The 26216-nt window shown below is 38.3% G+C and overlaps 1 protein-coding gene across 1 annotated transcript; it reads left to right on the forward strand.

Moving 5' to 3' along the window:
• The first annotated feature begins 1266 nt into the window (after positions 1-1266).
• On the forward strand, positions 1267-21939 carry LOC127205063 (amine sulfotransferase-like). The gene is made up of 7 exons (XM_051164220.1): positions 1267-1426; positions 9664-9815; positions 13340-13548; positions 14920-15046; positions 15834-15928; positions 19567-19753; positions 21388-21939. Exons 2-7 carry the CDS (start codon positions 9674-9676, stop codon positions 21507-21509), a joined length of 882 nt encoding a protein of 293 aa, XP_051020177.1. The 5' UTR covers positions 1267-1426; positions 9664-9673; the 3' UTR covers positions 21510-21939.
• Positions 21940-26216: the final 4277 nt, after the last annotated feature.

Raw genomic sequence — 26216 nt, forward strand, 5'->3', positions numbered from 1 at the left:
ACTCTGGTGCCCTTTCTCTGACCATGTCCCCTGGATAGGGAGGCCTGGCGGCACTCAGAGGAAGGATAGCAAGTTACCAAGAAGAGATTCGATACTCTAAGAGCATATATAGGGGGAGGAGGTCTCCCTCAGTCACAGACATAGGGGAGAGGAGAAGGGGGGAAGTGGGAGGGAGGGAGGAATAGGAGGAAACAAGGGAAGGGCTAACAATCTATATGTAATATGAATAAATTAATAAAAAAAAAAGAAAGAAAGATAAAAAATCTTTAAATGGCATATTCTGTAGGTCTCTGGGGTTTTTGAAGACCTTATTTAACTATTTTACCTTATGTATCTATAGAATCATATCTATCTATTAGACCTAGGATATATATTCTTATGATGAAATTAGACTGGTATTTGACGTGACCATGATTTGCATCAATATACAGAATTCTATACCAATGAATTAAAAGTAATCTTATTTGTGAGTAACAATTAAGGCCTTGAGTTGTGGAGTAGATTCAATAATCTATCTTTTGTTCTATCCTCCCTCTATATTTCTATATCCCCCTTTCTTTCTTTTTAGCTCTTATCCCCTTGCCTACAGAAGAAAGATAAAGGAAAAGAGAGACGTCCCCTGAGCCCAACCTACTTTTCTCTTTGTATAAGAAAGATAATAACTTACAACCAACTCCTGATGAAAATAAGCATCTGCAGACCAAGAGAGCAAACAGAAACCTACCCAGCCCCCCTTAGAGGAAATGAGATGTTTCTCTTAAGGTTTCTTCAGGCTGATTTAAGGTGAATGACACCTTTGAAGCGACCCCATTCCTGGCATTCTTAACATTTTGGCAGAATTGGTTTCCTCTGCACAGCTGATCTGCAACTGCAAGTAGTCAAATCGGTAAATGTTTAGCATCTTTCACACCTTAATTTCTTTTCTGCATGACTCACCTATCCTTTTTTTCTTTTTCTCGAATTTTATACCTTTCTTTTGGGGGGGGCTTAAATAATAAGGAACTACAGACCACCTTACAGCACCAATGTCAAGGTCATATAAATCTTTCTCTCACCTACTTGAATGACCAAGCATAATAAGTAAAAAAGAATGAACAAGAAAACAAAGTTTCTTTAAATGTGTTTTTAGAGGCAGCCTGAAATTTTGCTCAGCAACTGGATAGTGTTAAAAATCACAGGGATAATTTAGAAAGCAGGTGGATAGCTTAGTGGGAAATTTATAGTGTCATTGTCAAACATTGCTCTACCTACCATCTTCACTATATTATGTACAAACACAGCCCAGGTATTCTGTTCCCATTACTCATTAGTCAGGCTGCCTGGACTTCAGCTTGGCAAAAAGTCAACCACCAGAGGCCTAAACTATATCTTTCAGCTGAACTCAAGTCACAACTCCCAACGGCTTCTTCACACAGGTGACTCTAAGGTAAATGATTTCCTATTCCTTCTTTGCAGAAAGCTGAACTCTGAATTGTAGTGATCAAGTCTCTTGCAGATGGATTAAAAGAAATTAAATATGGTTTGCTAGAATGTAATTTAAACAAAATCATAATTTTTAGACTTTGACACATTTGATTTCTTAATGTACACTGAAATTCTTTTGGAATAAACAACAGAAATCTGCAGATAGAATAGTTTTGGAACTGGTGGCATCTTCTTACCTATTTAAGCACTAATAGAGATTTCTTTGACAGGACATACACAGAAAACACTTCTAGGCTGAATTTTGAAAGGATGTAATCTGTCTTTAAGTTCTCTCTCTCTCTCTCTCTCTCTCTCTCTCTCTCTCTCTCTCTCTCTCTCTCTCTCTCTCTCTCTCTCTCTCTCTCTCTGAATGAGAATAAATTTATTGAATTAGTTTAACTATTTTTATTGCTTTCTTGAGGTTAATTTCAGATAAAAGCTAATAATTAAGTTAAAAATCTAATATTTAAAACATTTTGTTATCTGAGATTGTTAAAATTTTTACAAGTGATTACTAATAGGTAAATTTTGTCTTCTTTAGTCTATCATATAATATGCTTAAATATTTTAGTTTCATGTTTTATTCATTATATTTCTTACTACTCTACATCTATCACATGTTTTATGGCGATATATACTTAACATAACTGAGATGTTAATATATACACAACTAGCCATTATTTTTAACTGTCCTCATAGCTGCTATTGGGTTGGGCCATTTTGCGTTAATTGGCATGTCTTCATCACACCAGGTTGCATAAAGTCAATATCATCCAAGCGTCAATATATCATGCACTTTGAACATGCGAGCCTCCATGCCCCACTTTATTTTTCTTTACCCTATCCTTACCACCGCTAGTTTCTTTATTCATTCTTTGCTTGAGGGACACAGGCTGTTTCCAGGTTCTGGCTGTTATGCATAAGGCTGTTATGAACATGGTTGAGCATATGTCCTTGTTGTGTGCTGGAGCATCTTCTGGGTATATTCCAAGGAGTGGAATAGCTGGGTCTTGAGGAAGCCCTATTCCCAGTTTTCTGTAAAAGCACCAGATTGATTTCCGAAGTGGTTGTACAAGTTTGCATTCCCACCAGCAATGAAGGAGTGTCCCCTTTCTCCACATCCTTGCCAGCATGTGGTGTCACTTGAATTTTTGATCTTAGCCATTCTGATGGGTGTCAGATGGATTCTCCAAGTTGTTTTGATTTGCATTCCCTGATGACTAAGGACATCGAGCATTTCTTTAAGTGTTTCTCAGCCATTCGATATTCCTCTGTTGAGAATTCTCCGTTTAATTCTGAGCCCCATGATAGGCTTTCTTAAAGGACACAGTTTGGCCTGAACAATTTGGTCTCCTGCTTCAGCACCCTGACTGCTAGGTTTATTTTAGATTCTCTGTATTTTTCTAAAACTTCTTTTTTTCAATCTATCCTTCATTGGTACTTTCATCTTTAGTGTTCCCCACTTCTTTTTACTTTCCCCATCTTCTGTCTATTTCTCAGGTATGAATTTCCAGCTTTACTTGTTCATCTCTTTTACATTCTTCCTTTTAGTACTGAACTTAGAATGCTTTTACCAGCCTTGTCACTTTATTCAACCTTATTATTTGAGTTGAGACTATTTGTTTTTAAGTAGCTATTACTGTACTCTCATTATGGACCTATCCATCAGGTCTGGCTCTCTCCATAGTCCTCTACTCTTGAAGTAGAGTTCAAGTTCAAGCTTAGTACCTGGAAACTATATAGGAGGTTTTAACTGCTGAGCTTTTACAGAAAACTGGGAATAGGGCTACCTCAAGACCCAGCTATTCCACTCCTTGGAATATACCCAGAAGATGCACCAGCACACAACAAGGTCATATGCTCAACCATGTCAGCCTTATTCATAATAGCCAGAAGATGGAAACAGCCTAAATGTTCCTCAGTCAAAGAATGAATAAAGAAACTGTGGTACATTTACACTACGGAAAACTACTCAGATATTAAAAACAAGGAAATCCTGAAATGTATGGGCAAATGGATGGAACTAGAAATGATCATCCTGAGTGAATTCAGCCAGACCCAGAAAGACTCACATGGTATATACTTACTTATAATTGGACACTAGCCCCAAAGGGATGTCCAATGAAAGCCTTCACTTTATATATGGAGATCAGGAGATCAGGATAGATGTGGGGAGTTCCTATTGGGACTCTAGGTAAGGGAAATATGGGAGAATGGGGAAATATGAGGATCCAGAGGGTCCTAGAAACCCACAAGAAAAACATCATGATGCGAGGATCTGAACCAAGGCTGGGTGTCTACTCTACATACTGCACCAACCAAGGACAATACATGTGGTAAACATTGAACTCTTACTCAGACCTAGCCAATGGACAGGACATTCTCCACAGTTGTGTGGGAGCAGGGACTAACTTTGACATGAACTCTGGGGCCCCATATTTAACCACTTCCCCTTGGTGGGGATGTCTGGTGGCACTCAGAGAAAAGATAAGCAGGCTACCAGGATGAGACTTAATAGGCTGTGACCATATGGTGGGAAAGGAGGTCCCTTTCTGTCACAGACCTAGGGGAGGGGAAAAGGGTGAAAGAGGGAGGGAGGGAGGGAAGAATGGGAAGATAAAAGTGAGGGGATGACAATTGAGGTGTAATCGGAATAAATTAATTTTAATAAGAAAAAGAAAAAAACCTTCGCAAATGGGAATAAAAAGAAAGAAAGAAAGAAAGCCTATCAATGGAAAAGCAAAACAACACTAAAGAGGGAAAGAGAATGGACAAGACAAAGCTGATCTATGAATTTCAAATTGTGCATTTGGGCATGTAGTCTGTACATGGTTCTGTAAAGTCCAAGCTCCCATGCCAGGAAAGGAGGGTGGCCATGGGAGGCCAAGACACAGAGGAGAATGGAAAGAGCATGGGCAAACTGCACACACTTTACTCAGTGGCACTCAGGCTATTTGGAAGTATACATACGGTAGCCTGTCAAAGGATAGAGAAAAGATGAACCCTTTTAAGAACATGTTTATCCAGAATCACACAAAAGGGTTGTTTTTGCAAGTAATTGTTTTGTAACCACTTCTGTCACTGTTTCCAAGTTCCTGGCATCATGGGGTGTGTGCTCACTCATTAACTCCCGGATGTCCAGACTCATTAACTCCCAGGTGTCCAGCACTACCCACCTTGGTTCATGCTGTGCCCATGTCTGTGTTATGTTGTCTAAACATTAATTGGCCCTTACGGGACTCTGTTCCCTACAAGTTTCTTGCATGGGTGTGGCTTCCAGACCTGGCTCTCCATAGTCTGTCACAAGCTCTGGCTCAGAACAGATGTTCATATCACAGGACATTGCTACATTCTGACTCAAAGGTCTTCTCCTCTAGCTGGATCTATTCTTTAGGTCAAATGATAGAATACAGGTTCATTGCTGTTCCTCCAACTCCCGGGATCAGCCTTGCAGGAAGAGACCTTGGCCTCTAGAACTGCCTAGCCTCCAACTCAGCAAGATTCTTGGTAAAGTGGCTTTTTGTCAGCCCTCTGTTAGTGTTTCTTAGTACTTCCTTATCCCCTGTCATAACCAGTACATACCCTTGTGCTCCCTCCCTCCCTCCTTCCCTCCCTCCCTCCCTCCCTCCTTCCCTCCTTTCCTCCCTCCCTCCCTCCTTCCCTTCCTCTTCAAAAAAGGTGCTACTATTAAAAGCACAGTACACATATTCTGAGGCTTTCTCTCATTTTGAGCTGTGGCTCCAGTCCCCAGCAGTAGCACTCACACTGGAAGGAAGGAACTCTTTATTGACACTGAACCCCCAACCGCCACCAAATGGACTCTGAAATCTGTTCTGAAGTTTCCTTATTTTTTTCTTTGCTACTGAAACTGTTTTTCCACAATGACCTACATCACAGATGGATGTTCTCCAGCTGTCGCTAGGTTATTTTGCAGAGACTTCAGCAGTGTGTTCACGTGTTCTTCACCACGTCCCATCTTCCTTCCTTCCTTCCTTCCTTCCTTCCTTCCTTCCTTTCTGTCTTTCTTTCTGTCTGTCTTTCTTTCTTTCATGTTACCGTATTACTACAAACACTAGTAAAGATGTCAGTTAAGAGGGGCCTTTATTAACTGTTAGTGGGCATATAAGTCAGTGAAGTTACTGTGGAAATCAGGATGAAGTCTCCTTTTAAGAAAAAACTAAAAATAAGGGCTGGAGAGATGGCTCAGCAGTTAAAAGCACTGACTGCTCTTCCAGAGGACGCGGGTTCAATTCCCAGCAACCACATGGCAGCTCTGTCTGTGACTTCTGTTCCAGGGGATCCAACAGCCTCATAGACATACATACAGTCAAATATCAATGTACATAAAATAAAAATAAATAAAAAATATTTTAAAAAAAGAAAAAACTAAAAATAAATCTACGATATAAGCCAGCTCTACTTCTCTTGCACGCATACCCAAGAGAATCTATATCCTGTCACAGAGATACCTGCATTCATGTATTACCAGAAATTTGGGGGAGTCCACCAGGACTTTGCATTTACTGGGAAAATCAGAGTCCCCCTCTTAGGAGTCTTTGTTTCAATAAAAAAAGGAACTTAAGGTCACACTGAAGTGTAAGCTCAGGGCAACTGTATTAAATGAGTATACAAGAAAAACTCCATGCCAGGCAAGGTGTATATCTCTGCAGCTGCTTGTAGGAGGGACACAGAGAAAAGAAAGAGAAAAAGTCATGCCATTTGAGTTGAGCCAGCATGGAGGTCAGCCACTTGGTGGACAGGCAGCCACATGGCAGAAAGTGAGATTTACAAATGCATGAAAGGCCCACAGTAACAGAGAAAACATATTTAGTTTCAGCTAGCCTCTGAAAGTAAAAAACAAAAAGGAAAAGTTGGATAGACCAAACAGGAACTCATGGTAGCTTAGAGGGAATAGACGAGAGAGATGGAATTCTGGGGAGGACAAGAACATTATCTCAATAAATGGCAACTGTTTCTCTAATTTCTTTAGTATGGCTTAAAGTAAGTCTGCCTTTCTAGAGTGTCCCATAGTCAGGTCATTGTACTGCCCAACTGTAAGGTCGGAGAATTTATTTTATTGACCAAAAGGAAATTGTTTCCCTTAATTGGCCTTTACTGCTATGATTATGATTATGTGTTAATGCCCAGCTGCTGCTCTGAAGAGGTCCAGGGTAGGGTCTCTGGTGCTGGATGCAGATGCCCTTCCAGTTCACTTTATCTCTTGGGTGCCCAGAGCTGATGGCTCAGGCAACTCATCAGGACTGAAAGGAGGAAGAAGAAAAGGGAGCCCAAGGTTTCTTCTCTAGGGACTGGCTATACTGCACCTGAGGAGGAGAACTTAAACTGACCACAATTTTCCTATGGCTGAGGCTTAAAAGCAGCTTCTGGGTAAAAACTGCACAGAGGTCATAAAAGGAGGCTCTTTGATCTGTAGATAGGCCTCCTTGTGGAGATCTCCAGTAAACCAATGTAAACTTGGGCTTATTAGCTGTAGAAGGCTGATGGCCCTGAGTCTCCTAACTTATTTGCGAATCTACAGGGAAATAAGAAATAAGAAAAAGATAGAAAATAAACCACTCACACACATGCATTCAAGAGAAAAGGTGGATGAAACTGGGCATCTTGACTTCAACTAAAGTCAGGTTTCTTAATCGCCACAAGTACTTTCAAGAGAAAAGGTTCAAGAGAAAAGAATGGATGAAGTCAGGCATCTTAACTTCAACTGACGTTAAGTTTCCCAATTTCAGCCAACACATTCAAGAGAAAAGGGTATCAATTAATACATGTTTTAAATCTAAACATTTCTTATCTAAGTATCCATTACATAAGTTCACAGTGAGTTCAGAGTGACAAGGCCTAAAAGTTACAAGAATATACAACTTATCAATTAGGACTGACCTAACTATATATTATCCAGCTATCTCTTAGTTCATAATGAGTTCAGGACAATAATTTTATCTGTCTTTTATTCTAAGAAACAGTAAATTCAGACATTGCTAAGTAGCTTCATTCCACTTAGGTTCATGGTAAGTTTAAACAAACTTGCCTATGCTTGTGGTGAAATACCAGGATTCGTGCTGCCATCTGGAGTGGAGGCTTATCTGAAGCCACAAATCTGCTACAAGGCTATCCTAAGTGACGCATCTGGAGGTCCACAAAGGTATTTATTACAGCCATAAACTAACTTTATCTTTTAAAACTATTTGAATCAAATCAGGAATTCCATAATCAGGGATTAATTCATCTGAACAATGAACAGTCCATCCTCAACAAGATCCTATAGGAAGTTTGTTCTATCAGAGGTGGTCAATACCCAGAAAGTAACGGTTCACACCAATGCCAGATGTTTTTTCCCTTTTGGTTTTTCAAGACAGGATTTCTCTGTGTAGTCTTGGCTGTCCTGGACTTGCTTTGTAGACCAAGCTGGCCTTAGACTCACAGTGATCCACCTGCCTCTGCCTCCCTGGGTGCCGGGATTAAAGGTGTGCGTCACCATGCTCGGCTCTAATGCCAGATTTTAGAGAGATGCAACAAAGCAGACTTGACAGGGTAGTCAGAGGTTGGAAGCAATTCTGGGGTACATCACAATACAGACTTTGCAAATACCGGATCACCTCCAGAGATCTCTCATGCCTACCAGACTTCCCCAAATCAATGGCTGCTGACAGCGTGTCAGAGGCTGGAAGCAACTTGGGGTATATCATGATGCAGACCTTGCAAATACCAGATCCCCTCCTAGACAGCCCACATGCCTAGTGAGCTCCCTTAACAAGGTGGTTCTTAGCAATTATGGTTATGATTATGACTATTATTTCTGTATTCACAACAACAAGGAAATGGAATCAGCCTTAATATTTGCCTACTGATGAATGGATAAAAATAAAATTATGAAGTTTGAAGGAAAATGATGAAGCTAAAAAATATTATATTAAGTGAGGTCACTCAGGCTTTCTAAGACAAATCATCACATGTTCTCTATCATATGCAGATCCCAGCCTACAGACTTTACTTAAGGGTAGTTATATGGGAATTTGAATATAAGTCATGAGAGTAGAAAAGAGACAGTAAGAGGAGGAAAGATATTTTAAGAAAGGAAGCTATCAGGGGTAATAAAACATTCATGACAAGTAAGAAAAATGAGGGTTGGTGTATGCAAGGATAGGGGACAAGGAGATCTGGAAGTGTATCGGAGGGTCACCCTAAGTAAGCGTATATGAAAATGCTATATGAAAATATGGTACTCTGTATCATAATTTTAAAAAGATGTTTATGTGCTGGAGCATCTTCTGGGTATATTCCAAGGCACTCAGAGGAAGGACAGCAGGTTGCTAAGAAGAGACTTGATACCCTATGAGAATATACAGGGGGAGGTAATCCCCCTCAGGAACAGTCATAGGGGAGGGGAATAATGGGAAAATGGGGGGGGGGGAGGAATGGGAGGATACAAGGGATGGGATAACCATTGAGATGTAAGAAGAATAAATTAATTAAAAAAAATAAATAAAAAGATGTTTATAGCACAATTTTTAAGTTTTAAATTCTTTTGAAAAATATAATACCATTATTAGCATTTTCATTGAGTGTTTGTGGCTATAGAAGAACAATGTTTCTAAAGACCGTGGCTTTTAGTCAAGTAAGATTTCATTTGAAACAGCCTTTGAGGTACCACCAACATACCACCAAGAGATAGAAGGTTGTTTATACTCAAAGAAAATAAGAATAGAAGTATAGTATTTAAGGAATTTCTTAATTTCACAACAAAAGTATAGGGAACAGAAATATAATATACAAAAAAACTCTTCAGGTATAAAGATAAACTCTGTGCCCATATTGTTGTCATGTTTAAGTTTACCAGCTGGACAACCTTTAATAATTTAGTTGTATTCTCTCTGCCTTCACTTCCTTATCTGTATGTGTAGAATTAGAATCATTTTTCTCATATGTAATTATAGAAAAGTCTTTCTAAGTTCTTGCTATCGTTGTTTCCTCATATCTTATATAGAGACAGTAAAAATGTAGTAATAATACTATTGTAAATTTAAATAATCTAATATCTGTAGTATCTTTATTGTAGTAAGTATTAATGTATGAAGGGAATTTCAGCAGTGTCTGGCACATATAGACCACTCAGTAAGCATTACTTACTATTGTAAAAATACTAAGATTGTGAAGAAAATTTTATATTTTTTTTATTTCTAGGTGAATAATTATGGATGATGAAACTGAATATCTACTTAACTTCAAAGGGTATAATTTTGAAAAGTCTTTAGTTAAAATGGACATAGTGAAAAATGTTGAAGATTTTGAAATTAGAGATGATGATGTCTTTATAGTCACATACCCAAAATCTGGTAAGTGACCTGAGTAGGTCATATGGCCCTGGGCTTTGTTGTGGTTCAATAATAAGCCCATAAATATTCTCCACACACCCATGTCGACTCAACTGAGTTAGTTACTTTTGTCAATGCCACAATAGAAGACCTCAACATGTCAGAGAAGTCAGGCTGGCAAAGCTTCAGGTGGCTTGTCACCTTACGTCTGCAGTCAGGAAAGCCAGCTCTATGAAGCTAGTCTAGATATCCCCTTCCCATAGGCACCCACGAGTCTGTCTCCATGATGACTGCAATTCCCACAAGAAAACCAATATCAGATACCACAGAAACCTACATTTTAGAACAACTTATGGGCAAAAAAAAAAAAAGTGTTAAATGAAACTCAAGTCACTATAGCGTATATTTCCATGCAAATATTGTAATTTATTATAGAAAAAGAGGGGGGAAACAAATATGCAGCCAACAGCAGCTACTTGGTAACTGACGACAGGTTGCCTTAACCTGTTCAACAGGTCTGAAATAGTCCAAAACCGTTCTCTGCAAAAGATACAAGCTTTATTATTTAGAGGCTTTATCTCAAACAATGATTAAATTTCCAATACATTTAATTTTTTTACAAGATGTCCAAGACATTTAATATACTTCAAATTCTCAAAAACAGAAAAAAAAAATCCTTGAGCAGCAGTGAGGTTTCCTAGAAGGATTATTCTTAAGGTTTGTAAAGCCAGTCAAGACATACAAGTTACAAGTACTTCTGTTTTATTATGCAGTCCTATTGTGCATGAAGATGCACTCAAATTCCTTTCGTAAAGGTAACTTCTACTTCAGCACAAGGTGAAATTTGGAGGTCTTGGCTTGAGTTCTTGCAGTGGTTAACACAAACTAAACTGTAAAGCAAGAGCTGTTAAGATTTCATATGCTTTCCCTGTTTAGTATTGTTGTCCATGTACAATAACACCAAGATTTTATGTTCATATTTGACCATTCAGTAAATGTACTATGCAAATATATATATGTATATATATACATATATATACACATATTTGTATACATCTATTTGTTCATATCAAATCCTACTTTGATTTCCATCTTTGCAACGTTAACATGTTACAGAACTTGCAGGACCCTGTGAGGAAATCACTCTGGTTCACGGTAGATAATAACCAAATAACTCACTGAACACTTACTAGATGCTTCTGAATTTCTTCAGTAAGATTGAAATAGGCGATAAGTGTTTATATTATGCTACACAGGGTAAAAGACACATTCGTTGCTATAAGCTCTGGAGTCTGGTGTCTTGGCAGGATTAGTTCTTTCAAAACTTCAGACTCTGCCTTATAAGAAGCCTCATCACTCCGCACTGGAAGTGATAACTGAGCAATCAGGTTCACACCGCTACCAGTGAACTACCTGGAATACCATTAATAAATAAGGCTAATCCTCAGCACTATGGTATTTGATCACATCCGGGCTCATCTTTCAAAGGAATGGCATTGGAATTCTGCATGTGTTTCCCAAATACTTCCACTGTGTGACTTGACTCTACTGGTCAAGAGACAAAATATCAGTAAGAACATTGAAATCACTGGTGTCCTGTTTCAGGGTGTGCATTATGATCTGTGACTGGGAATATACCAAAGGGAGTGTTCAGGCTACAAAGGAAGAGAAGGGGGAGAAACTGCAAATATCTCATTCTATTAGTTTTGCTACGGGAAGGCAAGTAACAAAGTGATTTCAGAAATGAGTCAGAGTTGCCCATGAACAACAATAAAGTGGCACTCGGGAACCTGCTATATATTGTATGAAAATCAAGAAGAAACGAGGTAGAAGTCTACAAACAAACACACAAACAAAAAACCGTTGCAGTAAGATGGATACACTATCCAGTCTGGTGTGATCTGACCACAGTATATCCATGTTTACAAGAAGAAATGAGGGTTAGAAGTCTACAAACAAACACACAAACAAAAACCCTTTGCAGTAAGATGGATACACTATCCAGTCTGGTGTGATCTGACCACAGTATATCCATGTTTACAAGAAGAATGAGGTAGAAGTCTACAAACAAAACACACAACAAAACCCTTGCAGTAAGATGGATACACTATCCAGTCTGGTGTGATCTGACCACAGTATATCCATGTTTACAAGAAGAAATGAGGTAGAAGTCTACAAACAAACACACAAACAAAAACCCTTGCAGTAAGATGGATACACTATCCAGTCTGGTGTGATCTGACCACAGTATATCCATGTTTACAAGAAGAAATGAGGTAGAAGTCTACAAACAAACACACAAACAAAAAAACCCTTGCAGTAAGATGGATACACTATCCAGTCTGTTGTGATCTGACCACAGTATATCCATGTTTACAAGAAGAAATGAGGTAGAAGTCTACAAACAAACACACAAACAAAAAAAAACCTTGCAGTAAGATGGATACACTATTCAGTCTGGTGTGGTCTGACCACAGTATATCCATGTTTAGTGATATTTCACTTTACCTGTGAATATCTGGGAAATGTTACATGTCAAAAACAGCTAAACGTTACCAAAAGGACCCCACAGGAAGCACAAAACACACAGACACTACAAGAGTAATCTGGATTACCACAATCAAACCACTGCATCCATTCACATGAGAAAGGAACAAAGAATCATTTACTTCAGCCTTACCAGCTTTCGCATTAAATACAGTCAACAGGGAATGAAAAGGGGTCATACCTAAGCATGCTTAGGGTGCTAAAGAGAAAGGGAGCCCTGTTAGTGTTACTTTTATAAATGTGTGTTGCAGTTTCTCTCAATCCAGCTAGCACCAAAAAATTGAGACTAGTGTTATTTAATGTGTTGTATAGCACAATACTGAGCAATTAATATCCTATTCTCTTTCCCAGAGTAAACCCCTGAGATACTTACATTTTATGGCTTTCTCTGCTCTAGCTACTTTCTTCTCATGTCGTCTCCTGGAGCTCTGGCCATGGCTGAGTCCCTTACTGTCTCTCTCTACTGTTTCTCTCTCTCTCTACTGTTTCTCTCTCTCTCTCTACTGTTTCTCTCTCACTTTGTCTCTCTCTGTCTCTGTCTCTCTCTTTGCCTCTCTCTGTGTTTCTCTCTCTGTGTTTCTCTCTCTGTGTTTCTCTCTCTGTGTTTCTCTCTCTGTGTTTCTCTCTCTCTCTCTCTCTCTCTCTCTCTCTCTCTCTCTCTCTCTCTCTCTCTCTCTCTCTCTCTGCCTCTCTGCTCCTCATCTGACTGGCAAGAAGTCCAGACCCATTCTCTCTCCAGCTTGGCTCAGTGACTGGCTGTTAAGCTGCTTTATCGACATGTCAGAGGACAGTTGGGGAGCAAAGTTTAAACAGGAGCTCCACAGAACGAATATTGCAAACAGATTGGGGAGCACAGAAATCAGCATTTGAACCTTTACCCGGTGCACAATAAAATTCTAAAGAGCCCCGAATTATTCCAGGATGGATGGCATTACTTTGGATATTCATTATTAAAACCTACCTCAGGATTGAAAACAGGATTGTATCTATTTTTACAGGTACCATCTGGACTCAGCAGATCCTCAGCTTGATTTTCTTTGAGGGTCACAGGAACAATGCTGAAAACATCCAAACAATTGATAGAGCACCATTCTTTGAGTACAATATTCATAATGTGGACTATGCCAAAATGCCATCACCTCGCATCTTCTCTTCCCATCTTCCGTATTATTTGGTACCAAAAGGACTCAAGAACAAAAAAGCCAAAGTATGTCAAAGAGCTTAGTCACTTACTGTACTCACAAAATGCCTGCTCTACATAGTGTATAATTAGGTCATTTCAACGTTCTGCTAATATAATGCAGTTGCTGTGAACATTCTTGAGTATGTCTCCTGGGGACTCTTACACCAGCGTCTGTAGAATCCATATCCATAAGTAGAACTGCAGAGCCGCAATTACCAAAAGTACTCAATTTACTGAGATGGTGCATTATTTATGAAGAAAGTAGATTTGTCATTTCTTGGTAAAATGTGTAATGAATAAGTTCTTTGTTTTTTTCCTCTAGTAACTTGACATCTCAGACTTTTAAGTGTTTATCAACATGTCAGCTACCAAAAGATGTCTTGGCAAGGTCTTAATTTGCATGCTCATAATGAGAGAGTAAGCATGTTTAATGTTTGGCAATAATTTTTAGATTCTGTGAAAAGCCTCTATAAATAGACCAACATTTTATTAAATTCATACTGTCAATTTACTTTATATCATTCCTAGGTATGAATCTGTCTTAACTGATCCACATTGGTTTTTTCCATGTGTGTTTTGGCTAGCAACATTCTTAATTTTAGTGTTATCAAATTGGTTTATTTTTCTTTTGAAAAAAATGAATGCATTTTCCTTGCTTTAGGACTAGAGATATGTTCTTTAGGCTCTGGTTTTGTTCCTTATTCTTTTCCTCCCTCCCTTCCTTATTTTCTTTCCTTTTATATTTTCTGGTGAGAGTCTTGCTATGTAGCCAAGGCTAGCATGAGCCCCTTCTTCTGCCCTAGACTACTGAGATCGTGGGCACACACCTCAGAATTGTTAATTTTGTGTTTGAATTTTTTTTACTACGTATATAATTAACCCATATTTAAATTATTTTACTGAAACATATGAAGAAACAACTCATATTTTGAAGGTTATATGTGGTTTACTAGTTATAGCAATATAATTATTAGTTTTTTGTTTTTAAACTTATCGCCTCCTCTGCCCTAATTATACATTTGGTATCATATAATACCAATCATTGACCTTTATGACAAATTAATTTTCCTTTTAAATTTTCAATCAAAATATTAGTATAATATATTTTGATCATAAAAGGCAACTTACTTTTACTGTTTATGAATTACAAATAATATCAATTTTAGAGAATTAAGCTACATTCTTGGACATGTATGAAACGTCAAGAAGAAAAGATGTTTTTTACAATACTCTGTAGTATCAAAAAAGACATAATAACCATTTGACTTTCTACAACTCAAAGACTAAAAAATAATTATGTTTATTTTCATAATCAAATATTATAACATTATTTTTAAAATGTATAAGCATAACCAAGGCCTTTTGAATGAAATAATTCCATATTTCTGTCTACAGATTCTTTATATCTACAGAAATCCTAAAGATGTTTTGACCTCCTATTACCATTTTTCCAAATTGGTGGTTGTAGTTCAATTTATAGATAATGTAGAAAGTTTTATGCAAAACTTTCTAGATGGAAAAGGTAAGTGTTAATCCGTCTACCCAGACACAAATGAATTACGTCAAAGCTGCCAGTTAGCAAAATTCTCAACCACTTGAACACAATTTAAAGAACTGGAACAGGGCAAGGAAACACAAATCAGTACATTTCATTTCTGCCAATAACTGGGTTTTCTATCTTTGTGCACCATTTGAGGATTGCCAAGGTCACAAAGACATATCATGGAGGAAGTATTTATGCTTGTTGAATGATATTCTGTCAACTCATTCCAGCTAACGAAGTTAGAGAAATCCACTCTGGCCAAATGAACACCGAGGATGAGTGTGGGCTTTGCACGGGCCTGTGTAAGGCCTTATACTGCAGTTGTGGAACTGTCTATTTCACTATTTAGAGGGATTAATTAATTCAAGGGGTTCACAGTGTGCGGAGTCAGAGGCTCACTCATTTGTAAGATGATTTTCAGATTCAATGACACGGTAGACAGTGAATATTGTTGCCCAGACATCTTAGCAAACAAGAGGAGACACTAAGACATATGCCCTCTGTGGAGAGGAGGAAAAATGAAACAGTGTGCCTTAAAGCCACCTTCAGCTTCAGGTACCTGGGTTTCTGCATCACTTCCTTCCTAAGAAAGTAATTTAATTGTTCCCCTAAACCACTAAATATAATTTAAATTGTCATATAGATGTCCATTGCAGGGATTCTGTTTTATGTATGAAAGTTCCCCACCAGGAAAGAAAGATTAGAGTTCGCTGTTTACTACGGGCCCACACAGATTGTCATTCTCTCTCATTGCCTTTCTTCCCAGTGGTAGGAAGCATTTGGTTTGACCACATACGAGGCTGGTATGAACACAGAAATGATTTCAATATCCTGTTCATGAGCTTTGAAGAGATGAAGAAGGTAAGATGAGAAAGTTGTAATTTTAGGTGGTTTATCTGACACCGTTCTCCTCGTAGGTGAAATCATGTTCTTCCAGTCATCTTCATACTTAACTCACCCTTACCCTTTCTGTTGACGAGGATTCCTAGCACCCTGCCTTTGCCTCGGTCATTGGACTGCCTCAGAACTCCTTTCCATGTGCAGTCATCTTTGGTAATCCCTGCTTATGCAACCACCTGTGTAAAAGGCAGCCTCGAAAATTCACAGCAGCAATTTGGCCTTCATAATTGAAGACTTTATCATGTAATAATTACATATATGGATGGTGCTTGGTGTGGTATCCTACATAGGAATAGAGTGTGCATTGATCTTACCTAGCCAGTCTTCCTGCACTGTAATTCTGTTCTTCCTCCTAGAACCCTCCTCACTATTACTCACAATTCTACTTGAAGATCACCAAATTTTAAAGTGTCTACACATGAGAAAACACAAGACATTTCTTCTGGCTTATTTCACTTAGCCTGATATCCTTAGCTTCATACACTTCACTGCAGATAACAGAATTTTATTTTTCTGTGTCTGAGTAATAATCTATTTTCTAAATATCATGTATGACATATAGCACAAATTCTTTGCTCTTCAGTCTTTTGGTGGACTCTAGGCTGAGATCATGTCTTGTGGATATAAATGTACAGCATTTACACTAGTTGACAATAAGGTTTTACATGGTGACTTTATTCATTGGCTTTATCTTCAAGGATGTTATAGCCAATATAATACTCCACTTCATCAAAGTTTCCCATGCTTACTACTTAATGAGGGCTATCAAGGATCAGCAAGGCACGAAACTACTATAAAATATGGACAATTAAAGCCACAGACCAGAATTGACCCCATGGTTCAAATTATCCCTGTTTTTTTTAAAACAGAATCTTTGAACATATCTCTCAGATAACTCTGTAGGATGTTTTTGATTGGCCACAGTTAAAAAGTATCTTCACACACTGTGAAAATCAAATAGAAAGAGTTGAGGTCACCACTCTTGGGGCACTTAATGACATGTTGATTAGTGGGAAAAATGAATGACAGGCACTGAGTTAGGAGCAAAAGGTGACTTACCATTTTATAGAGTCCATGAGATAACAAGGAAGGCAAACTATCAGGAAGAAAATACTCAAAGTAAAACTCCCATGTGTCTGGGCTAGTGATATGGCTCTGCAGGTAAAGGGTTTGCCATGCATTCCAGACATCCCCAGTTTCATCTTTACAACCTTCATAAAAGTGGAAGGCCAAAAACAAGTCCATAAATTTGTCTTTTGAGCTCCACTCATATACCATGGCATGAGCTTCTATCATGCAGCACACAAGTGCATGTACATGTGCGCATGTGTCCACACACACACACATGCACATACACAAACACACACACACACTATGATCATAAAACTTTTAAAGATTTTAGACTAGTAAGTATGGTTATTAAGGAAACACCCAAATACACTGTCAGCATTCTTAAAATTGCTTTTGGTATCACTGAAGATAATGGCTTTTCTGGGGCAAGGGGATGGGAAAGATAACATGGAATTCACAAGCTAATTTATATGAATTAACAAAAAGAGGACAGGTAAAAGTGAAACACGAGACAGAGTGAGTGCATATTAATCAATATAGGGCTTTGAGTCGGGTCAGGAGAGGACTCGCACATCAAAAGTGTGAGAGACAAGAAATTAGTACATAAGAGTCAGACTTCACAAGATCTGTGCACCATGCTGATGATTGATTATTATTTCTGTGGACCTAAGGTCATGAAGAGACATTAAGGGTTTTAAAACAATGGAACAGAATTAGCAGTTTTAGACTATCATTTCCTAACATGGGCTTGAAAATGAAAATGGAAAATCTAAGTAGATCAATAAGACCAATTAAAGATGACTATTTAGCCACTGAATATACCCACATTCATACTCAAAATTATAAGTAAAATTAATCTGTTTGTTTGTCAAGACAGGGTTTCTCTGAGTAGCCTTGGCTGCCATAGAACATGTTCTGTAGACCAGGCTGGGCTCTAACTCACAAATATCTACCTGCCTCTGCCTTTGCCTCTTGCCTGCTGAGATTAAAGACATGCATCATTACTCAGCTTTGTTTGTTTGTTTGTTTAAAGGGAAGAAATTTTCCAATATTTTCTAACAATTATATTTCCATCAAAGTAAGACAATTTTGGTGTTTTTCTTGTCTCCTGCTATCAAACATCTTTGTAATTTTGTCCAACCTTTCAGGCTTGCTTCTCTTGGTCATTCCAGCAAGACAACAAATCAGTTCATTTCAGATGACTTTGGTCTTAGAAATGACATCCCTAGGAACTTAGTGACTATACAGAAAGATTTTTCTGTTTTCTTCCCTCAAATACAGAGTACAGTAGAGTACAGACTGTACTAAAAGATTCCTCTTTAAGGGGCAAAACTTTATATATATATAGCAAAAAAAAAGTCATTCTCATCAATTAGGACAGTCATTGTTTAGAGAAAGGATAAAGCTTATGATTAGGAAGAGATATATATGGTGGGTTCTAAAATAATGTACATTTTTTAAAATTTCCTAAATTCAGTGCATAGTAGAATTATTATTAGTGTTCTAATAACGTATTAATCTGCATATTTGCATATCCATGTGTGTTTTCCATTAAAATGTCTTTTTAAGGAAGATTTTAATTTATCTTAAAAGACATGAGAATCCATTTAATGGCAAATCCTCCTGGGATGTGACTGATTTAATCCTTCCTTTCTGTGTGTTTTTATTTTTCCTTTGTATGTTACAACTGGCCAAAGTCTTCAGAAAAGAAATGCATCTGTATAATATGCCCTAGTGTAGTCGTCCTCTCAGAAGCCTAACATGTCTTAGGTCTCCAGTTTGTCAAAGAAATGTCTGCCCATGGTTTCTCTTTTCACTATAGGCCCTCTGTCTTCCCACCCGGCTTGACCCAGATCTGATCTCCACCTTCACTTCTCTATGTTCCCTCTCCTACTTTTTTCCCTCTCTTCAACCACTTCTGCTGTCTCTTATGGCTATTATGAATAAGATGCTGTGAACATAGTTGAGCAAATGTTCTTTTTGTATGGTAGAGCATCTTTTGGGTATATGCACAAGAGTGGTATAGCTGGGTCTTGAGGTAGAGCTATTCTAAATTTTCTGAAAAAGCACCAGATTGATTTCCAAAGTGGTTGCACAAGTTTGCACTTTCACCAACAATGGAACAGTGTTCCTCTGTCTCCACATCCTCACCAGCATGTGCTGTCACTTGAGTCTTTGATCTTAGGCATCTGACAGGTATAAAATGGAATCTCACTATTTTAATCCCAGTACATGGGACCCTAAGACAGGAGACTATCCTAATTCTACAAGCAGCCTAGGCTACTTGCTGAGTTCCAGGACAGCTTAGGCTACAGAGTCTCAAAAAAGTTATGTTTTATTAAAGGCTTATTCTGTATCGATGCCAATATATAATAATTTAATTTTTTCTTCACTCTGTTCCTGTGACATTTTCACGTGTTGAACAATCTCTATATTCCAAAAGTAAATCCTACCTGTTCATGTTACATGTGTTCCTATAATTCATACCTCTATAAGGTCAATAATTTCTCAGCCCATGACTTTTTCAGGACCTCAGAGCCTCAGTGCTTAAAATCTGCAGTTTTCTGGAGAAAGAACTGAGTGAAGAAGATGTGGATGCTGTTGTGAAGCAAGCTACATTTCAGAGGATGAAATCTGATAAACGAGCAAATTATGAACAAATTATGAAATATGAAATTGGAACAAGAAATGATGAGGGAAAGTTTCTCCGCAAAGGTGATGTTCAGTAGTCTGTAGTAGCAAAATTGTTGAGTGTTCTCCAGGGTCCTTGTTCTTGGGAGAAACAATCTGTATTTTCAATGTATTTCTCTAGGTGATAATGACATGTGGAAGAATCAAATAGTTTAGCTGACAGAGTACCTCAAGAGTTTCTAGAAGTATTTTAGTACAAAATCTTAGAATTTCACTTACTAAATATCACTTATGAAATAAATATGACTTCCCTTTTTTGGACCACAACTCTGCAGTCTTGTTCTAGGCAATAGATGTGTTAGAAGTGAAAGTTCTAATTCATCTCATGCTGCTGTTTTGTTATTTTTGGGTTTTTTTCTGGTTTGTTTGTTAGTAGTGGTGGTGGTGGTGGTGGTGGTGTGTGTGTGTGTGTGTGTGTGTGTGTGTGTGTGAGAGAGAGAGAGAGAGAGAGAGAGAGAGAGAGAGAGAGAGAGAGAGAGAGAGAGAGAGAGAGAGAGAGATTCATAGTGTAGCCTAGGCAATCAAGGCTGGCTTAAATTAATAATCCTCTTTTCTCTACAGCACACTGCTCCCTGAGTGCTAGAATTCCAGACATAAAACACCATGCACTACCTAGCCAAGAACAATTTTCTTCACAACTTTATCTGGATAGTCTACAAATAAACTTATTGTATATTTATTTTGAAGACAAAGTATAAAATGCTGTTTCTTCATGTGTGAGGTTTTTCATCATAGAAATTAGAGTGATGTCTTAATAACTTTATCTGATATAAATTGAACTCAAGTGTGTAAAAATGTAGCAAGCTTTATAAATCTCATTATAAACCATGAGGTGTGGTTAATAATGGATATTTTTCCTCTTAATAATCTTTTAAAATCATTAGTATGAGCACTGTCTTACATTTTAATATCTCTTTCTTCATATTTCTCAAAAACTCTTCTTTTTGTCTCTTCTGCCACTCAACATCAACTCTCACATCTCATTCCTCAAAAGACCAAATTGCCATCTGTTCCAGATGCAAATAATAATTTAATATAATTGTCTCTGACAACTGAATATCCCAAATGGCTATTTTCATTATAAATTATGTGGTGATCATTTCAAATTCTTATCTAGTGAAATCATATCACTGGCTGTTCCAATGCCCCATGTCACTTTGACTTTACTTGCTGAAAACATTTAGGATTCTTTTTTTTTTTCTGTTTAAAGAAAAACAAAACATGTATCTCATAAGGGTGTGTTTGAAGTATAGTGTGTTTGAAGTATACATGTTTTCTTAGTATAATGATTGGTACAGAGTAAAAATGTTCCTTTAAAATTCTAATAATTATTAATGTTTGTTGTTGTTGCTGTTGTTTTCAAGACAAGATTTCTCTGTGTAGCTTTGGCTGTCCTGGACTCACATTATAGACTATTTTAAAGGATTTTGCTTTCTAAATCTTGGTTATGATTGGGTGGTAGTGGCTAGTGATATTGATTTACTCTGCTCCTGAAATGAAGTTTATTTTACTGATGGGTGATGAGAGGAGAGGTATCCATTGAATTCTGCTGAGGACTCAGTGATATGTCATGTGAGTTGAAGGCAGTAGAGTGTGTGGGTATACTTTTCCGTGATGATTCTGCTTACCTGGGTACTGTCCTGTGCTTCTCCCATCAGGTACCATTGGAGACTGGAAAACTCATTTGACTGTGGATCAGAATGAAAGATTTGACAAGATATTCCACAGGAACATGAAAAACATTCCCTTAAAGTTCATCTGGGATATAAATGAGGAGTAGAATTTTAATTACCATGTGAATTAATCATATGAAAATGTACTAACCAGAAGCCATACTTTAAGAGTAAAATTAATTTATTCCTCTCATTTAACTATTAATTATATAGCATAATCCATGAATATATGATTAACTTATACTTAGATTACTTCCCATGACATTAATTTTAAAAGGAACTACTAGCATTTTATATCCTTCACAAAAATGGAATAAAAGGAAGCATAAAACACAGCTTGTAGATATCTTCAGAGACTATTCTATAGATCACAGTTTCTTTACCTTCAATTAATTTATGATCAAACAAACACTTAAAATCCTTTCACTCTTGTAATTAAACTTTAATTTATCTGTGTCAAAATCAATAAGATTGATAAAATGTGCTGTGTGAAATAAAGACAAACATCATGTAGAAACATGTGGCTTTTAAAAACAATGTAGCAGGTCTCAGTCTGTAGCAAAGACATAAAATCAAAGATTAAACATTTGCTGGTATTAGGATGAAAACAGTTCTGTCTGTAAGGTATCATTCATGGATTTACTATGCCATATCAATTAAATGATTAAGCATTTAATATGAAGTCATTTTAATAACTAGAAAAAAAACTAGGTATGCTGTGCCCAGATTGGAGAACCCCAAAAAAGACCACCAGGACTTGATACCGATGCAACACAAACAAGGACCTTTAATTTTTCAACTCAAGCCAGACTCTGACCATGACCAGCACAGTGGTATTGGAAAAAGAACCTTAAACCCTAAGCTGAGGGTAAATTTATAGGTTCCTTTCCCTCCAAGCACACAAAAACAGGGGAATTCCAGCCTAGCAAGTGCTTATTGGTTGAGATTTAAAAAAAAAGGGGGGGGGGTATTGTGCTTTTAAATGATTGGTTGTGAGAGGGTGCCAAAATCACAAACAGTTCTGGTTTTCTTTGTTCTCTCTCTCTCTCTCTCTCTCTCTCTCTCTCTCTCTCTCTCTCTCTCTCTCTCTCTCTCTCTCTCTGGGCCAGTTTCCTAGCAACCTTATCTCCTGTGGGTGGAAAGGCTGCTTCCTCCCTGCAGCTGGCCAGATTATCTCCTGTAGGCCTATTTCTTAACCTTTGCCCTGGGTGACCCTGAAAGCCAATTTTATTTATTCTCGTATCTCATTCTCCCCTGTTCCTGTAACTTATTCCTCTGAGTTGGCCTGTTGTAGGGCCAGGCACTGCGCCATCGAGACTATTAGATGGAGGATGCCCAATCTTTGCTTGATACAAGGGGGCACAAAGAATGACTGGTTTAAACAGAATTAAGAGCCTATTTTCTTGTACCAGGGAGGTACCCTTGACTTAGCATTTCAGCCTATAAAGTGGGAAAATGGGCAGAATCATTCTCTTCTGTAACATCTTCCTGCTGACTTTAGGGGTGCTGTTATCTGGGCCTAGAAATGCTGAAAGGCTAGTCAAAGGCTAATGGAGCACTTTTGAAAAGCATCTGTTTAGCAAAGGTTTGAACAACCAAAAACCATCTACCCCACCTAGGGAATGAGGCATCATTCTCTTGGAATTGTTTCATTAACTATCAGGCAACTGATTCACTGATATAGCTAACCATAAACTGCATCAGTTATTAGTACAACTTTAAATATATTTCTGAACCAATATCAAAGCAAAGTTTTCATTATAGACACAGTTCATTGATTGATTGATTGGCAATCTTGCTGATTCTGCCACATTTCCTCATTAAGACTGAACAGCAAACGTTAGCTTAAAGGACAGAGGCTGCCCTTGGTGCTGAGCAAGGCAACTGAATGTGGTTGACAGCCTTCAATAGAGAGGTTTGAGTCTCCTACAACCAAAATGATTGCTGGTCATGTGACTGCCCTTAGCCAAGATGGCAAAGAGGCTATGGCCCCACCCTTTTATTCACATAATCAGCATGGCAGCCAGCTGCATGGTGTTAGAGGCCATGGCAGACAATTTAAAAACATAGCCATTTTCAGAAAACAAAGCCAAACATATTCCTAAAATAAAGCCAAACATATTCCTAAGGCAGCATTTTTACTTTTTTGAGAATGAAGGTAGAACATAATAAGCATAAATTTAGAAGACAAAACCCAAATTCTTACAGTGTGAACAACTGAATATCTCTAAAATTAATATGTCAACTTGAAGTCATTTGAGAAGAGGGGACCTCAATTGAGAAAAATGTCTTCATAATATCAGCCTGTGGGCAAGCCTGTGGGACATTTTCTTAATTAGTGAGTGATCCTGGTGGTCCTGGGTTTTATAAGAAAACAGGCTAAGCAAACCATGGGAAGCAAGCCAGTAAGCAGCACCCCTCCAGGACCTCTGAGTCAGTGCCTGCCTTTAGGTTCCTGCCTTCTTGGAGTTCCTTTGATAGCTTTGATAGTGAACAGTGATATGGAAATGTAAACAAATAACCCTTTCCTCCCCAACTTGCTTTGCTCATGATGTTTCATTACAGCAATAGTAACCACAGCTAAGACATTTAAAGTTAAGAATTATTTGCTTATATATAAGTCAAATAAATAACTTCATTATGTAAGAAAGCACGTGATATGGCCACTCGAGTTATAGACAGCTGATGTTATTAACATACTGGTGTTGAATCATATAAGTACACTTGTGTAATGAACTACCAGAGTCCTCTGTGCAGAGTCACTGTAGAGTCATTATTTCTCTACAGATTGTACTCTGTTGCTTCCCCCTTTTCCTCTTGTATCCCAGCAAAATAAATAGATCGGCCTGTATGGGTTCCCTTACTGATGTTCAGGATCTCACAGAAAGAGGGTGACTCTGGGCCTTGGCCCATTTGTTGAGAGAGCACTCTTCTATCAGAATTTATATGTATTTTCTCATACAAAGTCTAACTAACTATTCTTTTCTCCCCTAAGGCAAAAGTCCATCCTCAAAAATCCATTCAGCTTGGTCTGAGGTCAACAGCAGCATCTTGTGACCTATGTCACACAAAATGACACCATAAGCAGACAAGATGATAGGGTCATATAAAACCAAAGATTGCCTCCATCACACATTGCCCTGCCTCCAGTTGTTTATGGAGAGACCTTGTATGTGTAAGGCATTTGTAGCTTTAATAGTATTTAGCTGCATGACACTGAGGTCAAATGATTCAATATTCCATTTCTGAGCTATTCTAGAGGGAAGACTAGGTTATAAAATATTATGCAAATGAACATACGATTTTAATTCCCTTATTAAATGCAAATGCATATAGTTATAAACAATTACAAAGGAAATTCTCTCCAGTGCTGTTATATTAGGAAACTTTAAAAATTCTAGACTCTCAGTCTAAGGGTACATTGGAAAATCATTACTTCCCGGGAGTTTATGTTCTACTTTGAAAAATGAGGTAATGTCAAGAGTTGAAAATAGACCTCAATGGTTGGATCTAAAATTCCTATTCCCAGTGAGGTTAAGCTGAATCCCATATCACAAATGAATCACATCTAGGCGCTATTAAGAAATCATATTTTGGGGAAGAGCAGGCCTAGGGGACAGAAAAGGGAACATCTTGGACAGGCCAATAAAGAATATTGAAGAAGCTGTAGCTTGAATTCATCAAGTCACAAAGTTGCAAGAGAATTTAGCTGCCCTCACTTAATGAGGGAGCCTTGTGCTTAGAACATTCTCAAAAGCCCTCTCTCTTGCTTCCACTTGCTACAGCTTTGAAGAGGGCGGCCCTCCCATGGGCCGTCTCCTGTCTCTCAACTTTCTGGAAAACTTCTTTCTAGAAAATAAGGCAGGGCCTGAGCTTCCCAGAGGCCACCTACAGAGGCCTGCATGCATTGCATTCAGTATTCACAACCTTGTGCTGAATGGGGGTACTACCCCACATTGTGCAGAATGGGCCAGGCTTCTGTCCAAGGCCAAGGCCACCCAACAAAGAAGGGGCCGCACCGGAATGGATTCCCAGCCTCTGAATCTCCCCTTCCTGTTCACTGGCCATTTAGACGGATCAGATTAAATACATGTGTTGCTTGTCAAACAAACTGAAGAAGCCAGAGAGAAAAATGGAATTCTAGGAAACTCCCCAAGCAAAATGTAGTTACAACAAGCTCATCAACCCAATCTAATAGTTTCAATTATAACAAGAACTGGATAATTACTAGAACTAACCTAAGAACACAACAAAAATACCGCCACAATCAAACTGTAAGTCAAAATCAAAATTTTGAAGATTTAAAAATCCATTCCATGGAACAAAAGTGACAGCTTCTCAGAAGCCGTTAGTGAAGTGCAGGCAGATGGGAGACAGACACTGAGCAAACTGTCGCACGAGCGCTTACGAGCAACCGTCAGTTGTCTTCTCAGATGCCCCTACATCCTGTTGGCAGCAGGGTTGTTCATCCATTCTGCCGATGATGGTGCCCACTTGTACCAACATCCCCAGGAGCTGGGGATCCCCAGGAGCTAAGTGAGAATCCAAAGTGCCCCCGTGTTGACCCAGAATGTTGCAACCTCCAGAAGGGATCTGAGCTGCAAGGTCAAGTTGGGATCCCCCAGGAGTAAAGTAAACATCGCTTTCCAGCTCAGACCCAGATACTGCAACTTTCGGAAGAGATCTGAGCTGGAATCCTGCTGAGAGCAAAGTAAACCTTGGAAGCTTTCAAAACACTGTAACCTTCAGGAGGGATCTCAGCTCCTGAAGCTAGGTCCTGGTGTCATGGGTTCTCACTTCGTAAACAAAAGCCC

Source organism: Acomys russatus, chromosome 21 (assembly GCF_903995435.1).
Source record: "Acomys russatus chromosome 21, mAcoRus1.1, whole genome shotgun sequence".
NCBI classification, from domain to species: domain Eukaryota; kingdom Metazoa; phylum Chordata; class Mammalia; order Rodentia; family Muridae; genus Acomys; species Acomys russatus.

What these genes read in the sequence shown, in the direction of transcription:
- LOC127205063 (XM_051164220.1), top strand. Translation starts at nt 9,674, where the DNA reads ATGGATGATGAAACTGAATATCTACTTAACTTCAAAGGGTATAATTTT. An exon ending in TCAAGAACAAAAAAGCCAAA is followed by an intron (nt 13,549 to 14,919) that starts GTATGTCAAAGA and finishes TTCTGTCTACAG; the next exon opens with ATTCTTTATATCTACAGAAA. An exon ending in AAACTTTCTAGATGGAAAAG is followed by an intron (nt 15,047 to 15,833) that starts GTAAGTGTTAAT and finishes CTTTCTTCCCAG; the next exon opens with TGGTAGGAAGCATTTGGTTT.